The sequence below is a fragment of the Salvia miltiorrhiza genome, chromosome 4 (genome assembly GCF_028751815.1).
Source record: "Salvia miltiorrhiza cultivar Shanhuang (shh) chromosome 4, IMPLAD_Smil_shh, whole genome shotgun sequence".
NCBI lineage: Eukaryota > Viridiplantae > Streptophyta > Magnoliopsida > Lamiales > Lamiaceae > Salvia > Salvia miltiorrhiza.
The window spans coordinates 49,754,257-49,769,758 of record NC_080390.1 but is presented as its reverse complement, the minus strand read 5'-3'; the positions used below and the strand labels follow the sequence as shown (position 1 = coordinate 49,769,758).

At 33.0% G+C, this 15,502-nt stretch overlaps 1 protein-coding gene across 1 annotated transcript; it reads left to right on the top strand.

The window, feature by feature from the left end:
• The first annotated feature begins 12,579 nt into the window (after positions 1–12,579).
• On the top strand, positions 12,580–14,673 carry LOC131020202 (uncharacterized). Its single transcript, XM_057948896.1, has one exon. The coding sequence runs from the start codon at positions 12,746–12,748 to the stop codon at positions 14,435–14,437; it is 1,692 nt and encodes a 563-aa protein (XP_057804879.1). The 5' UTR covers positions 12,580–12,745; the 3' UTR covers positions 14,438–14,673.
• The last annotated feature ends 829 nt before the right edge of the window (positions 14,674–15,502 follow it).

The window sequence follows — 15,502 nt, the reverse complement described above, 5'->3', positions numbered from 1 at the left end:
TAACATGAATTTTAAAAACTGTCAAAAAATACACCAACTTATTGATTGTAGTAATTTTAACACGAATTTTATTTACTTTCATAGATACAATTTGAGACGAATCAAAATGAATGTCTTATAATTTAATATAATCCAGCAATTCAAATTCGTGTTAAAATTACTACTATTCGATTTGTCCACTTCAGCATTCCGTCATGCTAAGTAAACTTTAATTTGATCGAAAATAGAATTTTCGTTTTAAAATTATTACAATCAATAAATTCGTGCATTTTCTGACACTTTTTAAAGTTCATGTTTAAAATCAGAATTGATCCAAAGTTGGTGTATTTGTAGGTCAATAAATCTTTAAATTATTGTAATTTTTTATTAGCTTATGGTGTAAGAGCACCCGCATCGCGGGTACTCGAGGGCCTCCTCGAGGAGATGGCTGGCTTCGAGGAGGGCGATGCAGCGTGGAGTTCCTCGAGGACTCCTCGAGTTATCGAGGAGCCTCGAGTAGGCGCGTGCTCTGCACGCGCCATAATTAAAAAAAAAAAAAAATTCCTATTTCAATATTTTTGACCGTTTCTTCATTATTTTATTTATTTTATTAAAGTTTTATGTAATATTTAGGATTTTATAATTAATGCAATTTAAATTTGTAATAAATTGTGTTATTTAAATTTGAGAAATAAAATTTAAATGAAAAACATAAAATCAAAACTAATATTATCAAGGAGGCTATCAAGGAACCCCAATGCAGCACTACCTACTCAATAACACAAACACTATCAAGTAGGCTATCAAGGAGGCTATCAAGGAGGTCCCAATGCGGATGCTCTAATCAACTTATTTTTGAATGATTATAGAAACTCTAAAATAATTACTAGGGTCTAGGGTGTTAGAGCACTCCCAGCAGAAATCCCAAAATTATGCTCCTATATTCCTCCCTAAAGCTTTCCTATTTAATTTTAGGATCTCGATTTTATAAATACGTACACCATATCTCCTATTTTCTACATAAAAACAATAATTATGTGTGGCCCCTACTAATTATAAGCTTAAAATAAATTTAGGGTGGGTGTAAATTTAAGATTGAATTTAGGTAGGTGTAAAATTTTTTGTGGGTCCCATCCAATTTAGGGGATCTGCTGGATGCATTTTTTTATCTCATTTTCAATTATTTTAGCTTAAATTTAGAGTTAGTGATACATTTAGGTGATCTGCTGGGAGTGCTCTTATTATGGGTTTTATTTTATGGATTCATATCTAAATCCGAGATCCTATGAATTTTAAGGATTTGAATTTAATTTTTCAAGATTGAATGCGGACCCAAGTGAAAATTTAGATCTAAAACTAGACGTAACAAGATCCGGTCAAGATTCGACTCATTATCATCCCTTGTCACAAAGCCAAGTTTGAATGATAGATTGAAGAAAGCAAATATTTTTTCGAAGCGGAAAAAAGCAAATATTGTTTGTTCTTTTATTTAGTATTAATTTATTAGCATAAATTTAAAATGGAGGCTATAAAAATAAGTTAATACAATTATAATTTATTTTGTTATTTTTTTAAGCAAGGGACTATAACGAAAAAAATTGACTGATTATGTTTAGAATTACCCTAGTTATAATTTATAAACTACTAGTAACATTTTATTACACATGTGACATGTTCATCTGCAAGCCCATTTAAGTAGTCTGATCAGACTATAAAGTATTCAAATTCACTCATTAGCCCAAAAACTTATAAGCCCATAATTTTCAGACTCAGACAACTCTTTTAACATAAGACTACCCACAGTCGTGACACTCACCCAACCCAACCTTACTCCACTTTTTTAATAAAATATTCATTTCTCTCTCATCCACCTACACAACCCACAACCTAACACAATTTTTACTCCCAATGGTGACACCAACCCAACCTACATATTTTTTCTTTTCACTTTATTTTTAAATTATCTTAATATCTAAAATAAAATATAAATATAAATTAAATATTTATTTATTATATTTAATAAATAAAATAAATATTTTTTAAACAAAATTGTAATTATATTATAATTAAACATTGTCATATATTATAATTGATATTTAACTCAATCACAAAGGAAGATTACAAGAATTAAACATACAACTGAAATTAAATATAGCAAAGTACAATACGTGAAATTTAAAAATACAATTAGAAAATGCAAATTACATATTTAATTGCCAGTGCCAAATTTTTCCCATACGTGCTCAATCAAATCACATTGAAGAGTCCTATGAGCTTCTCTATTGCGAAGTTGATCTCTATTAGTCATATAAGTAGACAAGCTCGCAATACGTTCAGTAGAATAGCGAAAATGTTCGCCATCTTCTGTTTGTACTCTTGTAGGTGTATCCATAAAAAATTCTGTTGGATCATAATAATTTTGGTAGGTATCTCGTTCATCCTCGACTATCATATTATGCATGATGATACAAGCCATCATAATTTTTCCCATCAAAACTTTATCCCAAACAAGACATGGGCGTCGTAAAAATGCAAATCGAGCTTGTAGGACTCCAAATGCTCGCTCAACATCTTTTCGGACAGACTCTTGGTGTTGAGCGAACAACTTGTGTTTGCGGATCTGTGGGGAAGTAATTGACTTGACAAATACAGCCCATGAAGGGTATATACCATCAGTTAAATAATATGCCATATCATAATGACGGCCATTCACTACGTAATTAAGAATTTGGATAATAATAATTGGGATAATTTGGATCCATAATGAAAATATAGTGAAATGAAGAAAGAGAGAGTTTTTGTTTGGGTGTAAAAATATAGTGAAGTTAGGCTCTATTTATAGAGCAAAAAATAAGAAAAATTTTAATATAATTTTAATGTATATTTTTTATAAAAAAAAAACATTATAAAATTTTATTTATTCAAATATTTAATCAACCACTTAAAATTTGACAAGTGGCATAAAAAGGAGAAAAGTGGGAGGCGTGACTCTGGGGCGGCAGATCCCCCAGGTCACCCATTTAGGATGACTTTCAATTTAATTTAATTCCCCATCCTTTTTGTCGTTTCTGGTGACCCCCTCCTCGGGGTCACCGTTGGGGGTAGTCTAAGAGCATCATGGTCTACCAACGAATGCAAATGTATAGGTAGGAGCTTAAATATAAATTTGAATAAAGGTTAACACTAGTTTATTAATTATCTTAATTTTTGCATTTTTTAATTTATAGATTTAACTTATTTTTTTAGATATCCTGAATTTTGTAAATTTGTTTAATTTTGTGTAGTATCAAAATGATTGATATTGAATATACACAAATACTCCCGTGCAAATCGATTGCACAGTGCAACTGATTTCCAGAATGACACTACTTCACTCGGGAAATAACACTTGAACATTTTCGAATGACACTACTTCAACATACGAATGACACTTGAAGTCAAGTGTCATTTGTATGTTGAAGTAGTGTCATTCAGAAATCAGTTGCACGAGAGGGTGCCTCTTGAATATATGACTAAGCTCACCTATGTAACACGCTTCTTGAGCTGAAATGTGGTAGAAATTAATTGAAACATACTTTAATAACTAAAATTTAAAAAGTAACTATAATTTTAAATTACGATGGGAAAAAATAGCAGTTAAAACTTCTTTTTATTGCATAATATAGATTTGATAGTTTTGTGATTTCTTCTTGTTTAGCGTCTTGATTTCTTTGCAACAGTGGACTCTCTTATCTCTCTCTCTTTGTCCTAAAGGGTCATTAAAAAAATAGAGTTTGCGTTCTCGAGAATTCGGTACTTCAAAGTTCAAAATGGGAATTAATTGAAGAAATTAATCAAACTATCGGCGACGTCAATCAGTTCATTTTAATTCAAGTACAATAATTAATATCCAAATTTATAAAGTTAAATAATACTCCCTCCGTCCCATGAAGCATGATACACTTCATTTTGGCACGAGAATTAAGAAATTGATATTTTGTGTGTTAAGTGTGGTAGGTGAAAAAGTGAAAATGTGAATAAAAGGTAAATTTTTTGTCATTTTTAGAAACGTGTCATGCTTTGTGGGACAATCCAAAAAGAAAACTGTGTCATGCTTCGTGGGACGGAGGGAGTATCAAAACAAATGGTATTCGTACTACATTAGCAAAGAGAATATATTGTTTTTGACACTGAGATCAGTTTTTCCTCATGGATGACTGGAATGGTGTCATGTGTTTTTGTGTAATTCTGGGTTGGTACCCCTTGTACCAATGTTTAATTTTAATCCCTTTTCTGATCAAAAAAAAAAAGCAAAGAGAATATATTGAATTATTGTTAATTACTTCATTCTTCATTGACAAACGATCATAACTAAGAAGAAATAAGAACTTAATTTATTACTGAATTATTGATTAATCAAGCCTTCATAATTGGTCCACCACGCTAAGACACACTAATAGTCACACAAATTTCGCCTTCGACACAGGATCTTGTTTAAGTTTCGGCCCTACAAATGGACAACACAAGAAACTCATTCTAATTCGGCTACTTAGCCAGTTAAAGATTGAATGAATTAATAATTTGCAGATATATATGAAAGTAAACGTTTCTGTCTATGAGGGTATGTTCTATTTAATGACAAAATATGATATTATATGCTATTTTCACATGAAAAAATATGATGTATTTCATCAATAGTATGACCGTATTGAGTATCTGAATATAATCAATTATGCAGTCCGCACGCAGACAAGACCTCACCACCACTCAAATGAGAATACAACACCGCATGCAGGCGGGAATATAACACCACCTAAAGTGGAAAAACATCACCACCTAAAGATGAGTATTTGAGTGCCTCAATTTTGTCACTAGAGCAAGGCCTCACTGGTACAAAAAAATCTCATCTTATAGTATCAAATTAAATAAAACTCATATATATATATATATGCATATATATATTAAATTAAATTATTAAACTAAAATAAGTATACTATAAGTCTATAAGTATAATCAAAATTTATAAGAATTAATTCGCCAATTTTGCGATCGTAATAAATAAATAAACATAGTATATATATCACATTACACTAGCGCTTGTTATTAACTAAATATATAAAAGAGTTTTAGTAATAGACAACTAAAAATTTATAAAATGAGATTAATTATTTTATAAAAGGTAAAAATGTGATTTTTTTTTATTTGGAATTAAAATTACAAGAAGAATTTAAATATAATCAAATAAACAATCGCACACAGGCGGGATCACTACCCACACAAAAGAAAAAAAATTACACCATTCACAATTGAAATTGAATCCAAGATCTCTCATTGAACCCAAAACCCTGTCACACGAATAAGAGTCTTTGAGTGCCTCAACTTTAGCACTTGAGTTATGCCTAATTGGCAAAATGTGAAAATAGAAATGATATATTATTATTAATTAGCTTAGATTAGTAAAGATTTATTTATCGCGTGCAATATAGTTTACATATATGAGGTATCGATGAAGCGCCTATATGATGTTGCTCTGGAGTTGGACTGTGTGATTAGTGATTATAAAATAAATAAATATGGCAATGAGAGTGATCTGAGGTGTAAGTGTAAGTGTGTAACTCTCATAAATGTTTAAAATAATTAATCACTGCCATTTGTAGGTAGTGAGGTGTAGTCCTCGTGCTGACCAGCCAACCAGGGACCATGCCGGCCGGCTTCACATAGTATATAATAAGAAGACATTACTATAAATACATACCTATATATGATATCACTAATCAATTGGTAGTAATATATATTGAAATCCTAATATTCTAGAACATGTGCCGTCATATCAATTGTAAAAATCAAAATAGCTATTAATAATGGAGTATATAGTTTTGGAACGAATTTAAGAAGGTTTAGCCGTTTAGGTCGATGTCGGTCCACTTATTCACAAACAATATTTAAGTCAAAATATAAAATAAGATTTTGAATATTTAGAATATGACATAAAGATTGATACGTGGATACACAAAACAATATATATGATGTCATGATTGATTTGAGGTATTTATAGCTCATTTTTTCACAGTGCTGTTTATAACTACTTAAAATATGCTACTAGTAATTTTTTTCGCTGACCTTCATGTTTTATGATTAATACTCCGTCTCATTAGTAGTGTTTCATTATTTTTGGGCACAGAAATTAAGGAGTGTATATAAAACGTAGATAAATAAGTTGGTGGAAATTATTTAAATATTAGATATAAAGAAATAATATATTGTCAAAAAGGGAATGAGATATTACTATTGGACAACTCAAAAAGGAAAGCGGGACACTACTATTGGAACGTAGGGAGTTATATATATGATTGAGTATTTTTATCGCGTTTATTTTGAAGAATTAATTTTAACAAATAGAAATAGTAAGATTATTCTCTTGTTACTTAGATGAATTGAACCCTTAATAACTTCTTCATTTGAACTAGTTTTGCTTATTTATATCCTATTAAAAGGGTGAGATTGAAACAATCCTAGTATGAAGGATAAAAATATCTATCATGCATTTTATCAATCATTCAAAGTAAATGCCTCTAAAAGTAAGATTTCTCTAATCTCGTATTTTTAATGGAATATAAATCAAACAAAATTAAATTAAATGATATAAATAATCAAAAGTCTTGAATATTCCAACGTTTCAATTATTTTAAATAAATAAATGATTAACATTACTATTTTTATCTATCAAAATTAATCATATCTTCTGAAGGCATTGTTTTGTTGTAACATACGTTTATAGAAGTTTAATTTGATCCACGAGTGATTGTATTATATGAGATATTAACAATACAATATTTTAATACAAAATTTGTAAATTTAATTGAGCATTGCTCATAGAAAAAATAGGTAAACACATTTTGATCCCAAACGCCATCTGTTGACAACGATATTGGGGGCCATCATTGAATTGAGTTGACTCTGATATCATGTTAGAAATTGATATTGGGTTCATTCCTACCTTAAAAGGCATTGTAAGGGAGATAATTGTCTCATCATATAAAATAATTCATGCCACCATCTCCAATCCAATGCGGGACACTTCAATAGGGTACACATAAGTTTTTAACCTGAACTTTGAGCAATTTTCTAGAAATGACGCATGCGTCAAATAATACCAACAGTTTGAAACTTGAATTTCAAATGCTTTCACATATTTAGGACGGATAAAAATACAATATTTGGAAACTTTTTATCGTAGGAGTCGTATTTTCTGGAAGAAATGATATATTAACAATGAGAAAATAGACCTCTCAAAAAAAAAAAAACAATGAGAAAATAGAAATATAAATAACGAGATATTTAAAAGCTAGAGTTGACCGGAATATACGGCGAAGAAATGATGATTGAGAGTCTGAGACTATGCAGATATATATGGATGTATGTATCATGTATGTATATGTTTCTCATGCATGCACCACTTCCACGATTTCCAGTTGTCAATATTTTGTCTGTTTGCACTTTTCTCCCCTCCTTTTTCTCATTTATCATCCCTTTTCCTCCTTATTATTCTCCCGCGCTTTTTACTTCCATTTCCCCCCCCCCCCCCCCCAATAAAGTGGTGATGTACAAAATACACATTAGGATTTTAGGATAGAATAGTTTAGGATTCACCAAAAATTGATGAAATGGCATCACGAAAATCTTAAACTTTTATTAATGGAAAATCTTCTACGAGAAACATCAAACATACTACTACTCTCTATTCTCTAACTAAAAGCAAGCTCAAATTTCCTTTCTTGAAGGGCAACCTCAAACTTTATATCAATAATGTCAAGAAAGTCAATATGGATCCACCCATTTTAATTTTTTACACACTTCAAAAGTGCATTTCGTCTCATAATATCGTGGTATTACTCCCTTTCATCTCTAAAAATATTTATTTATATTTTATTATGTTCGTCTCTAAAATTCATTTCATTTTTTAGTAAGTTATCTAGCACAATTTACGTACAATAAAATTAAAACCCTTATTTCACTCACATGCCCTCAATGAAATTCTTAGCACACATGTCATTTTTAAATGAGTAACCCATTTCAAGAACGAATGAAGTAGTATTCTAAGTAGAAATATCAATCAAGTCAACCACCGAATCTTGGGGCGTATTATTCGGTTGCAGGTTAATCGGACTGAAAACTTTTTGGGTTAAATTTTTTTAACTCTAACCCTAAATGTTTAGGTTTCAGGCTAGCTCATCGAGCTAGTAAGGGTAGAAAATTTATTTGAAAAAGTTAACTAATATAATTCTCTTAACAATATTATATTTGTAACAAACAAATACAAGCATAAATAAGTAATATTTATATATAGTAATTAATATGCAATTTTTAGAGGCATAAGGATGCACACATTTTTCTTAAATGATTTGGATTATTTTCAAGCCAATCGTATCAGATTGTTGGATTATTCGGGTTGAAAATTTTCAACCTTAAATCCTCTCAGATTATCAATCTAATCTGACCAATCCATGAATTTTAAATTGAATTGACATCTTTAATTTTAAGAGGGTGTTTACTTTACTAAAATTAATGTTTGGAGGTGATATTTTTAAGGGGGTTTAATCGAAGCATCCCATGGATTTTGGGCTAGATTTAATGTTTGGTGATGATATTTTTACGAAAATAAAGGTACATTTGGATTACATGGTGCATACATATTATTAATAAAAATGGGAACTACTTCGTAGAGATATAATTTTCAATCAATTTCATGTTTTCAAACAATAATTTACAAGTATTTCAAATTTATAATTCCTTTTATATTTTTATACGTATGGATCATTAAACGTATATCAGGCTGAAATTAAACAAGATCTACAAAAAACATAAGGAATCTTCATTGTTTGGACGTTTCCAATGAATCATATTGGGTGGGATGCACATATTTTCTTGAATTTTTGATCAAGATCTTCCAATATTCATCATTTGAAAATTTTCCCACTGGAGTATCTGTGATCCACTAACAATAACAAAACAAAAAATACAAGATTCCAAAAATCTGTGCACCCAATAATAAATATGTAGACTTAGTTGCGGCAGAAAATGGTATGGAATAATCGCAATAATAAATGGACTTCAAAATAAAATTTATATACTGAAGGGCTGTTATGAAAATATTAGTGATGACTAGGGTTGTATACGGATCAAATAATTTTGTTCGATTCAGTATTCGTGTTCGAATTTTGATATTCGTATTTAAAAATTTACGAATCGAACTCAAATATAAATAGTATTTTTGATTCGGTTAGTTACCAAATACAAATTGAAAATTTTGATATTCGAGATATTCGTAATTATTCGATTCGATTAAATATTTATTATAACATATATATATGTATATATATAATGTGTTATTTATAACTATCTAATCTAATTATAATTGAATAGAGATAACTAATGAAATAAACGTATAACAACAACTAACCTAAACCTTATGATTAAATAGATAAGCTAATAAATTAAAATTAAATGAATTAAACAAAAAACAAAAATAATTAAAACTAAATCTTAATATCTCTAACTCTAAGCCCTAAACTTAAGAGCAAACACTCACCTTTCTTTCAGTTTTATATCTCTAGGTTGAATATAAAAACTTATATTGTTTAAAATATTATTTTAAATTTTTTTTTATAAAATTTTGAATTGAATCGAATATTCGAATCAAATACGAATAGTTCGAATATTAATTCGAATCGAATATGAATCAGATTTATTATTCGAAAGGTATTCGAATATTGATTCGAATCTTGAATGATTTCATGAATACAAATCGTATTAGAAGAAAGCCCATTTCTTCCTCAAAGGACTCAATCGGCGAAGAGAGGAAGAGCGCAACCAGGGAAGCTTCATTCATCATTCACCAGGGGAAGACTCGACGCAGGCAAGCTTAGAACTGAATTGACCTGTAACAAACTGTATTACTTGTAACCGGAAAAGGCCCCCTTCATCCCTTTTCTTGATTTTTCTTTCTCGAGGGGGCCGCCGTTCACCGGGGCTTCGGTCGCGATATTCGTTTCGATTCGATTCGATTCGTTTACAACCCTACTGAGCGTCCGTTGGTTTAACAAAGAGCGTTAATGTTCAATGCTTGAGTTCTAGAGTTCGAATCTTGTTACATGATCTTTAATTTTATTTATTTATTTATATAATTTATATATATAGAAAAAAAATAAAATAAATAAAGAGTAGTGGTGGATGGCGAAGCCAAGTGCCTCTCAATTCACACTATTTATTCTCCATTCGGTCCTTATTACTACTTTTTCTTCTCTCTTCTCGTTTAGGCTTCTAGTATATTTAACATACTCCTTTAAAAGCAAACATGCACGGAGCAAATTAACAGTTTTCTGAGTTTTACGTGGCACGATCTTTTAATTTCTTTATTTAATATTATAAATTTATCAAAATAAAAAATAAAAAAAATTAACAGTTTCAAAATCCTAATTTTTTAGATTTTAAACATTCATTAACATTTACACGGAATGTTTAGATTTTAAACAGTATCGAAATCCTAAATTTTTTATATGTTCGGGCCTTTTTTTTAATAAAAAAAAGGATGATATATAACGAAAAAAAATGGTACCAGAGGTACCAAGGCAGGAGCCTTACAACAATTTACAAATAAGCTCGTTTGAGCACCAAGATTGGAGATCAAGCTCTTTATCTATAATCCTGAATATCTGATTCCAGCACCAAAGCCTAATTTTGATTTTCAAAACAGTGTTTTTTGTTTCCCAATCCTTCCTATCAAAACGTTTCTCATTTCTTTTCTTCCACAGAATCCAAATACCACACACCCAAGTAGTCATAAGTAAAATTATAATCTTCTTTTCTTTCCCGAAAGATGTGAACATACTGAAGTATCTTTCAATCAGATTTGGGCGGCCGTTGTGATTCCCAGCCACAGCTGCAGCTCATTCCAAGCCTTCCCCCGTCTTTGGGCAAAGAAGAAAAAAGTGGTTGGATGATTCTTCCTGTATTTCACACTCGCAACATTTTGACTCCTCTACGGTTACCGGAATCTTCCTTTTCCCTCAAATTGTCGCATGACCGGGCCTTGAAATGAAGCTTTTGACGAGATGAATAAAACCGTGTAAGGTGTAACAACTAACAAAATAATTCGTTCTGGCTCATTCTCATAATGAAAATGGACTCTCGTTTCATTTTTAGAGATTCAGTAAAACACAGTATTTTTTATATATTTTTTAAAGGTAGGACAATATTTAAATCCGATCCATACAAACAAATTTACTTGACCCTTATTTTTATTATAACATTATATTCAAGACTATTTCTGAAATGTTAATGTTATTCCTGCTTTCTTACCTTATAAAAAGTCTTACTTATCAAAATATTCCAATGTAATATTTTCCTTAGCTTTTTTTAATATATGAGTGATGACCTCGTCTCCTATAATTAATTATAGGGATATTTGCCGTAAAATACACGAACTTTCAGCAAATTCTGATTTTTCTCATAACTTTTAAACTTTGAAAAAAAATACACCATCTTTCGATTTTTTCTGATTTTTTTGGGGCTTTTGAATTATTTTTTTGATACCTAAGTCAAAAGCCCTAAAATCAGCTTCTATTTGGAGGTATTTCACACCGATGGGAAAAATTAGAAAAAATCAAAAGATGATGTACTTTTTTTTCAAATTTTAAATATCATGAAAAAAATTAGAAATAGTTGAATATTCATGTATTTTACGGCAAATATCCCTTAGTTATACTATTGGATACCAAATATACCGAAGATGTTTTTGCTAACTTTTTCTTTTGTTTTTTAAGTGGCCGGAGACTTTTTCTTCTGTTAAGTGTACGTCAAAATCAAGAATAAAACATTTCAGTCATACTGAAAATATATGATTATCCTATAATTTGTTGAACTGGACGATAATATTGTAGAGTTTTTTTTTTTTTTTTTTTTTTTTTTTTTTTTTTTTTTTTTTGTGTGTGTTCCCGGGGGATCATAATGTAGTGTCATTTATTAAAGTAAGAAAGAGTGCCGTGTGCTAGCTTTCATTGATTTAATTAAACTAGGATTAGCTCTTGCCAAGAACTGTCATATTGGGTAGGCGTGCCGCGTGCCAATTAATTTCCAAATTACAATACACACTTAATTTATCATGTGCTTGCTTGTTGATTTAATTTTGATAACCTCTATTTTTGACTTGAGAATTTATTGCTTTAATTAGACGAGATCATAACACCGAGCTTATCCTTTTCCAATGCTTGTATAAAATTAATTTTCAACTACGTGATTTATTTATAAATCATTCATATAAATAAATACTCTCTTTGTTCAACCGGAAAAAAAAAAAAGTCTTAAGAAAATGTATCACGAATTTTAATAATTATAGTTCGATATATTGTGGGTGTAAAAATAGACTCATTTTAGAAATAGTATTATAATAAATAAAAATCTACTTTAGTGAATAATAAGATTTAATTAAATTAATTAATTAATCATATGCAATAAAAATGAGTAAATAAATTAATATATTAAAAATAATAGTATATATCTATTTGCTCTAGAAATTTCACCCAATAAAAGAAAAATAGAAAGAAGAAGTCTGATTTTTGATGTGGTATGGCTTAAAATTACGTATTAGTTGAGTGATTATAATATAATAGTTGGTGAAAACCTAACAAATATAGGAATGATGAATAAATGATTTTGTTTTGAATATTCGAAATACGAAGTCCACGCTCTTCACCCAACAAGGCAACCCTTCCTCCGCCGCGCCGACGCCATGAAGGAAGCAGCCGAGGAAGAGCCCATCATCAATTCGGTCGTCGCGGACATACAGCAGCAGCTCCACTCCCTCCTAGATTCCGTCTCCAGCGTCCAAATCCTCAAGGGCAAATGGTCGCTCATAACCACCAAGCTCACAACTTTACACAACCGCCTCTCCGACCTATCCAGTTCCGCCGCCTCCGCCGCCGCCAATAACCCTCTCTCATCAGACCTCCTCCGCTCCATCTCCGCCACGTGCTCAGCCGCCGCCTCCCTCTCCGCACTCTGCCACTCCCCCACTCCCCCCGGCGGCAAGCTCAAAACCCAGAACGACATCGACTCCTTGTCGGCCAAGCTCGACGCCCACACCAACGATCTCGAAGTAATCGTCAAAAGCGGTGTGCTCGCCGAGAACGCCGACGTCTCGGCGTCTATCGTCTCCTCCAGTAGGAGAGAATCCGTCCGGGCCGAGGTCCGGTACTTGATGACCCGACTGCAGATCGGGTCTACCGAGTCCAAGAGCTCCGCTCTCGAATCGCTCCTCGGGCTTTTTCAGGAAGACGGTAAGAACTTGCTGATTGCGGTGGCTCAGGGGATAGTTCCGGTGCTCGTGCACCTTCTCGACTGCACCAGTTCCTCCGAATTGAAGGAGAAATCCGTGAGTGCGATCGCCAAAATCTCGACCGAGGATTCGAGCAAGCACGTTTTGCTGGCCGAGGGTTTGGTATTGTTGAACAATTTGATGCGGGTGCTCGAATCCGGTAGCGTATTCGCCAAGGAGAAGTCGTGCATCGCGCTTAGGGTTTTGAGCAATTCCAAGGAAAACGCGAGGGCGATTGGATCGAGAGGAGGAATTTCGTCACTGTTGGATATCTGTCGAGAAGGCACCCCCAATTCGCAGGCGCTGGCAGCTGGGGTTTTGCGGAATTTAGCCGTTTTCGAAGACGTGAGGGAGAATTTCATCGAGGAAAACACAGTCTTGATATTACTGGCATTGTGCAATTCAGGTACAGCATTAGCGCAGGAGAATGCGATTGGGTGCTTGTGCAATTTGGTGGCGAAAGACAATGATTTGAAACTGTTGGTCGCAAGGGAAGGTGGAATTCAAACGCTCAAAGATATCTGGAATTCTGCTCCTACTGCTCAGAGTCTGGAGGTGGTTGTGGAGATGGTGAGAGCAATGGCTTCGTGCCCTAATATCGCAGAATTCCTGGTTGCAAATGGCTTCCTCAGCCGCGTAGTCGGGGTGTTGAGCTGTGGCGTATTAGGGGTGAGAATTGCAGCTGCCAAAGCCCTCTCTCATTTGGCTTACAATACCAAAATAAGGAAGGAATTGGGAGAAATGGGGTGCATTCCGCACCTTGTGAGCATGCTGGATGGTAAGGTAGTCGAGGAGAAGGAAGCCGCAGCTGAATTGTTGTCGAATCTCATGAATTATGCCGGAAATAGGAGGATTTTCAGCAAGGAAGACAAGGGGATTGTGTGTGCAGTTCAGCTATTGAATCCTGCACTAGACACCTTGGATAAAAAGCATGTCATGTCGATATTAGGATCCCTGCTGCATAGCAAGAAATGCCAGAAGCAGATAGTGGCGGCCGGCGCCCCTGCTCACTTGCAGAAGCTCGTGGAGGCGGATGTTGAGGGTGCTAAGAAGCTCCTCGACAGCCTTGGCCGGGGGAAGCTGTGGGGCGTCTTCGCCCGCTCTTGACAACGCCCGAGGTGATCGTGCCTCAGTCTCTATGTAAAATAATTTATCTGTTGTTGGGTTCCTGTTTTGTTAGTTTTTTTACACATTGTTCATAAGCTGTGGTAAAAGTTTCTGGTAGGAAAAGTAAATGTGGTTAGCTGATGAAAGTTTGTGCTGCTTGTATAACTAACATGATTAGTTATTTGTGTTCATTTATGTTCAAATGAAATGCAATAAACTCAATTGACATGAGGCAATGGTGTGTGTAGTACTATAATTTTTGAGCATATTTGTTCTGCAACGCGTTTGCCGGGCATTCGAGTTTGTTTTCTTCGTTGGAAACGATAGCCTCGCCTTCGTTTTTCTTGAGTTGGCTGGTGAGTTTTGCACATCCCAGTTTAGAAATTCCATCATGTATTGTTAATTGGGATATTTGTTGATATGTATGCTTCAACCTTCAACCTCCCACAGTTGAAGCATTAGTTTATGAATGGATTTTATAGATTAAATTGGTTATCTGATGTCAGTTTCGGTGACAATCTTAGTTGTGTCATGTGGACCACCAGGCTTTGAATTTTATATGTTGGCTAGCAATAATTTTATGATGATTGATCATCTACTGAGATTTTATTGTAAGAGATATGGTTGTTGTATTAGTATTAGGTAAGTTGCTAATATTTTTCATGCCAGTTTGTGCTTCATTGTCTCCTTAAGAAGGTATCTCCCTTTATCACCTGCATGTGCATTCAAGGCGCCTCTTTTTGTGGTGGAAGTTGACCAAGTTTCCGGTGGCTGTGGCCGTGGAGGTGGTGATGCGCTTCGCTTAGCCGTGCTTGGGGTTGCTCCAGCCTTGTAACTAAGAGGCCTTCGATACTTTAGGTATTTATATTTGTAAATTTTATTTACGTCCAAATAGGGCACATATTATTTTGTACATATGAAAATAATGTGGGATGTAATGTATGTGTAAATTATTGAGGGTATTCGGCAAAGTGTGTATATATATATATATATATATATATACATATATATGGGGTATATATATATATATATAGGGTCGCGTTCAATAGAGAACACAAACACCTC

Excerpts from the sequence above, each read along its gene's own strand:
- LOC131020202 (XM_057948896.1), top strand. The coding sequence starts at position 12,746 with ATGAAGGAAGCAGCCGAGGAAGAGCCCATCATCAATTCGGTCGTCGCG.